The sequence below is a fragment of the Hipposideros armiger genome, unplaced genomic scaffold, assembly GCF_001890085.2.
Source record: "Hipposideros armiger isolate ML-2016 unplaced genomic scaffold, ASM189008v1 scaffold_280, whole genome shotgun sequence".
Lineage (NCBI taxonomy): Eukaryota > Metazoa > Chordata > Mammalia > Chiroptera > Hipposideridae > Hipposideros > Hipposideros armiger.
In genome coordinates, this window is record NW_017731630.1 from 1,793,232 (window position 1) to 1,799,231 (window position 6,000).

The 6,000-nt window shown below is 59.5% G+C and overlaps 1 protein-coding gene across 2 annotated transcripts in view; it reads left to right on the top strand.

Annotated features, from left to right (window-relative positions):
- Positions 1-6,000, top strand: part of AGO2 (argonaute RISC catalytic component 2) — a 59,684-nt gene that overhangs the window by 34,229 nt on the left and 19,455 nt on the right. For both annotated transcript variants that reach the window (XR_002125661.1, XM_019657863.1), the window contains exons 11-14: positions 188-372; positions 1,646-1,805; positions 4,438-4,528; positions 5,734-5,928. Coding sequence is in view for 1 of the 2 variants with exons in the window: in XM_019657863.1 (XP_019513408.1) it covers positions 188-372; positions 1,646-1,805; positions 4,438-4,528; positions 5,734-5,928 (631 nt within the window). In the remaining variant the exon portion in view is untranslated. The remainder of the gene's footprint in view (positions 1-187; positions 373-1,645; positions 1,806-4,437; positions 4,529-5,733; positions 5,929-6,000) is intronic.

Below are 6,000 nucleotides of genomic sequence, written 5' to 3' on the forward strand. Positions count from 1 at the left end.
CACATGTACGCTCAGCATACGCAGCCTCGCTCATGAGTTAACCTGTTGACGTGACTTAGGCTCTGTGCTCAATCAGAATGGTTTGGGTTTGGTTCTGTTCAACCCATGCCTCTGACTTAGGGCCTTGGGCGGGTGCGACTTCTTCGGCACGTGCAGTGCACTCAGTGTCATGAGCCTTGTCCCACAGGTCCTTCACGGAGCAACTCAGAAAGATCTCGAGAGATGCAGGGATGCCCATCCAGGGCCAGCCGTGCTTCTGCAAATACGCGCAGGGGGCTGACAGCGTGGAGCCCATGTTCAGGCACCTGAAGAACACGTACTCCGGCCTGCAGCTGGTGGTGGTCATCCTGCCCGGCAAGACCCCCGTGTACGGTAGGCCTCTGGAAGCCGTCGTGACCTCCGCAGGGGCTCGCTGCAGCCTGACCTCTGTGCTTTTGCCACCCTGAGGAGGCGCCCCTGTCTGGCCTGTCTGTGTGCTAAGAAAGGTGGGGCGGCTCTGGTCACAGCCAAGCACATGCTCAGGCCACCCCCATGGGCTCGTCCGAGGCCACAGCCCCTGAAAGCAAGCACGCATGTGGTTACCTTGTCCGCTGCCCAATATAGGTGCTGGTGGCATGGAGACAGTCTTTCAGAGCACACGGAGTGATGCGCTAGCGGCTATCACTAGTTCCTGCGGGACCTGGTGCTCCACTGGTAATCACTGTGCCCGCCTCAGAATTCTCTGGAAGGTCACCCAAGTCCTTCATGCCAGAGGGCAGTTGCATATTCATTCAGCTCGAATCTACCGAGCCCCTGGGGTGATGTCCCAGCCCCTGGAGAATCAAAGATAAATAAGACAGGCCCTCCATTCGGGCTGCTCTCGGGACAGCGGGGAGAGATGTGGAGACGGCTGATAACAGTGCAGGGAGGACCTGCTGTGTGAGGCTCGTTGGTGGCGCGGGGCTCCCGGTGGGGAAGCGTCGGGAACGAGGACCTGTGGGGCTGGGGGCGCCCTGGGACACGGGAGACAGGGAGATTTGGCTGCTGTTGCCGAGGGGATGCCCGTCTGGGCAGCGCAGAACACGGACGAGGAGAAGCTGTGCTTGCCCTCCCAATGCGGATCCAACAGAAAGAAGGAACGCCATCAGTGCTTCTAGCCTGTTAATATTCTCCCGGGAGCCACCGCGTCTCCCAGGAGCTCACCCAGCCGCTTTATGAAAGAACCGAGAGTAGAGGGTGGGGGCTGAGTTCGCTCTTTGATGTCAGGCTGGCACTGGCTGAGGGTGTGCAGGATTCCAGTGGGTTTATTTTTAACTCCTCAAGCATCTGCTCGTAGCCCTGGGCGTTCCTCACCAGGAATGCCAGACCCTGGGCTTGGGCAGGGTCCTGCCCACACTCGCCCCACCTCCCTGCCGAGTGAGGGTGAGGCTTCTGCAGGTGGAGACGGAACCTGCACCCAAAGGCTCTGACCCCTCCGCCTGCCAGGCACCCTCCTGCCCAGGCTTGGCTGTAGGTGGGGCAGGCAGGCGTGCCTGGAGCAGTGGCTGAGGTCACTCGTGTGCGTACGCCCCTGCGGTTCCAACTGGGGCAGGTGGGACGTGAGGGGCCGCTCAGGGAGGGGTGCTTGCGAGAGCTGTCGCTCATGGGCACCCCCTGTGCTCCACAGCCGAGGTCAAGCGCGTGGGGGACACGGTGCTGGGGATGGCCACGCAGTGTGTGCAGATGAAAAACGTGCAACGGACCACACCGCAGACGCTGTCCAACCTCTGCTTGAAGATCAATGTCAAGCTGGGAGGCGTGAACAACATCCTACTGCCCCAGGGGAGGTAAGGCCGGCCCTCCCGCCAGGTGGGCCTTAGCTGCGATTCCGCGGAGTTAGCCGTCACCTGGAGAGTGTCCACTGAATTGATTAGGAGGCAGAGTAGTCGCGTGGAAAGAACTGGAATTCAGAGCCTGGCAGGCTTGACCTTGGGTGCTGACTGTGTGGTGAGGGGTCACTTGAGTCACTTAGTTCATGGGGGTAAATGAGGACCTGTCACAAGCAGGTGGTGAACTGAAAGCGCCCTTCGCTCAGTCAGCAGGTTCTGTGTTTATTGAGTGCCTACTGTGTGCCAGTTCAGGCAATAGCAGTGAGCAGTGGGACCAAAGCCCTAGCCCTCTAGTGGAGGGACCCAGACGAGCAGGTCCATGAACGCATCACGTGTGACTTTTCAGGTGAGCAGCAGCGACGCAGTGAGACAGGAGCTCAGGAGGGTGAGGAGCCGGGGTTTCCATGGTGAGGGTCTCGCAAAGGTGGCAGGCGGCAGGCACCGAGGACGTGAGCGTGTGGGTTCCCGTGAGCAGAGCCTGCCAGACAGGCCACGGGCCGTGCGAGAGTCCTGCCCGGGGGGCTGGGAGCTGTACCGAAGGGGCCGGGGCGCCCTCGGGCAGGAGGCAGCCACTGGAGGCTCCTGAGTGAAGATGGGGGCCGTCCGACCCTGTTGCAGAAGGCACCTCAGTGCCAGGTGCAGCGGGGACCCCAGGTTCCTGCGTTATCCCAGGAGGGGCTGGTGGCAGAGCTGGGCGTGGGGCGTCCAGAGTTGGGGACGTTTGAAGATGAAGCTGCAAGGCTGGGTGACAGGTGGGTTCTGAGCTGTGAGTGAAAGAGGAAAATCAAAGACCAGTGAGTCCCAGGCCCTCATCCTTCGCCTCCGGGGAGAGAAGCCAGCGTTTGCAGATGAGGCAGCCTGGAGGGGGCTCCCGGGGGTGGTGGGGGGAGTGGGTTGGCCTTCCTTGGCCTCCGAGGGGACATAGGAGCCTGGTGTTGGGGATTTAGGCTCAGGGGTCCTCCGCATAGAGGGGGTACTAAAGCCTCGAGGCTGGTGAGATCCCTCAGGGGGAGGGGGAGATAGAGAGGGTGTCAGAGTCCTCTCCCCTAGGAAGTCCAGGGCTAAAAGGTTGTGGAGGTGAGGAGTGAGCCAGCAGTGCAGCCTGAGCAGGGAGGCGAGAGGACAGAGGAGCAGGTCCTGGACCCCAAAGGCAGTGTGTTCCGTCACGGTGGCTGACGGACCAAGGATTATGAGGTCTTAGGCTCGACCCTGGGGCTGGGCGACATGCAGGTCGTTGGTGACTTGGCAAAGAAGAGTCTGGTTGCCATGGCAGCATGATGCCTGATTGGGAGGGGCCTAAGAGCATCTGGAGGTCGTAAATGGTTCAGCTAATTCCCTGAGCTTTGCCCAAGGTGCTCACCAGGTGAACAAGGGGTTTGAGGAAGCGATGGTAGGAGACAGGAGCCCAAGGTCGGTGTGGTTCTGCCTGTTTGGGGGCTGAGTCAGGCCTGTGGATACCCCTGGGAATGACCCAGAATTGGGGCCGGGAGCAGCAGGTGAGAGCTGCGGGATCTGGGGGTTCAGCGCAGGATGGGCAGGCAGTGCGTGAGCACTGTTTTGGGGAGTCCAGGTGCTGCGATCCTGCAGCCTCGTCACTGGTGCTACTCTCGCCATCGGGGGAGTGAGACAGGTGGGCGCTTCAGGTTTAAAGGTAGTGGCAATAGGATGCCATCCGAGGGCTCCCTGAAGCTCACAGTCAGGAGGGTGAGGCAGGGCTCCTCAGCTCGGTCGTGGGCAGTGTCCCCTCCCAGCCCATCCCCTTCTGGACAAACACGATGGTGACAGTGACACAGGGAGTATCTAGTGCCTGCAGCCACCACGCTTGGGAAGGGCGTAGCGAGCAGCCTTCCGATGCCTGCCCGGGTGTGGGTTGAACCTCGCTGGGGATTGAGGGAGCGCTTGTCCCCATTTGCGGACACTGACGTGGCATACATGCTGGAAGGCAGAGCTGGAGCGTGCAGACCCCTCCCACCCCCACCCGCTGTGCACACTGCCCCTGGGGAAGGTGATGGCCGCAGGACAGTGGCGTTTAAAAGACTGGTGCGGGGAAGCTTGGAGCAGAGCTGCTCGGCTGGGGCGGTGTGGCCTCCGGGAACGTGTGGCCATGTCTGGAGACATTTTTAGAGCCAGGACTTGGGGGTGCCACTCACTGCATCCAGTGGGTAGAGAGCCAGGATGCCCAAGCACCCGGGAGACACCCTGGACGAGTGTGCCTGCAAGTCCAAGGCTGAGGAGCAAACCGCGGGACGTTTTTGTTTTTGTGTAATTATTTTGGAAATTTTCAAGTGTGTGCAAAGGTAGACCCCTCACCTCCCTGACCCCGGCCTCAGCGGCTGGCAGCAGCACCCGACCAGTCTGGTTTCGCCCACGCTCCACCCTGCACGCTCCCCCTCACTGGGTTCTTCCAAAGCAGACATCAGACCTTGTGTTGTGTTTCTGTAAGGTTTTCTCTGTGTGTCATTAAAGACAAGGGCTCTTTAAGAGCATAACCGCAATACCCTCATCACACAAGCGACAATGGTGCCAGTACCCTCGGAGGTCCAGGCAGCGTCCGAGCCTGGGTCTCTAATGCTCCCGCTTTCCTCCGCAGGCCTCCAGTGTTCCAGCAGCCCGTCATCTTTCTGGGGGCCGATGTCACTCACCCACCCGCTGGGGACGGGAAGAAGCCTTCCATCGCTGCCGTGAGTGTCAGCGCTTCCTGCTGGGCCCTCTGTGGGTGACATCCCTTCTCGAGCTGCCTGTGGGAAGGGACACGTCCCATTGCAGCCATCTGGCCAGTTTCTTCCTGGAAAGCATTGAGGTTTAACTAAAGTGCAGTTGTGAGGTCAGAGTCTCTTGGAAAATAGGTATCTGTGGGGACACTAAAACAGCAGTGCGTTGTGTGAGCTGGCGCTGCCCAGAAAGCCCCAGGCCAGATGCGTCAGCATCAGAGGCCTCCTTTCAGGGGTCTCTTGTCCTGCGGGGCCTCAGCTGCAGCTCAGGTCGAACCTGATGGCTTCACGGCCCCTGGGCAGGTGCTGCCTCTCATTTCAGACATTTTCTGTTTTTTACTATAAAATGCTGAATGTGAAAAGATGAGACAGTCTAGAGGTAAATATCCATCTTTATTGAACCCCCCTGTCAATCTCCTAACGGCGACTTACTAACTGTTTGTAATAGTAAGCGTGGGCGCCGGCTTGAGCCGTAGCCCTTTCCCTCGTTCTAACTGGGTGAGTTGTGTCCGCGGGTGGGGGGTTTGGCTGCCTTCGTTTCACAGGCGGTCACGGTGCCGACCACCTGGCCGTCTGTCCCTTCCCTCGGAGGCTGAGCTGCACCCACAGTTACTGTTCTCGTTCTCGAGGACCACACAAGCACGTGCTCAGCAGTGTGCACTTAAACGTGGCGCGCAGGCTGCGGCCTCAAACAACCTGGTACACAGCGTCTTGCCCTCGGCCTCAGGCTCCTTCGGGTTGGCACCTTCGGACAGCCCCTTGCAGGCCAGCTTGCCTCGGGGAGCCTCTGCCATTGCCAGGCTCAGAATCGGGGGGTATTGTGGGTTGGTGTGCAGATGGCTTCTTTGAGAAAGCAGTGTGCTTGGGAGGAAACGAGGGAAGCTGTCACCAGGTGGCTTCTTCGGGCTGATGTAATTCAGCCACACCTGAGCACAAGCGGACAGAAGTTGGGAATGATCACCTGCTTTTTATTAGGCACTTTGAGCAAGCTTTTATTCTTTAAGGTATTTATAAACGCTTTTGCCACATACCCAAGAGCAGAAAGGTAGCGGGTTGCCATCTGACAAGTTTGCCTTGATGGGGAGTTCAGGGTGGAGACGCCTCTGCCCTGTCATTGGTCCGGCGTGCACCCAGAGCCAGGAGCTCTTGACAGACACTCAGTCGTGCCCCAGCAGGTCGTGGGCAGCATGGACGCGCACCCCAATCGCTACTGCGCCACCGTGCGGGTTCAGCAGCACCGTCAGGAGATCATCCAAGACCTGGCCGCCATGGTCCGTGAGCTGCTCATCCAGTTCTACAAGTCCACACGCTTCAAGCCCACCCGCATCATCTTCTACCGCGACGGCGTCTCCGAAGGGCAGTTTCAGCAGGTGGGCACCCCTGTTAGCGTTCTTTCTCTCTCTCTCTCTCTCTCTCTCTCTCTCTCTCTCTCTCTCTCTCTC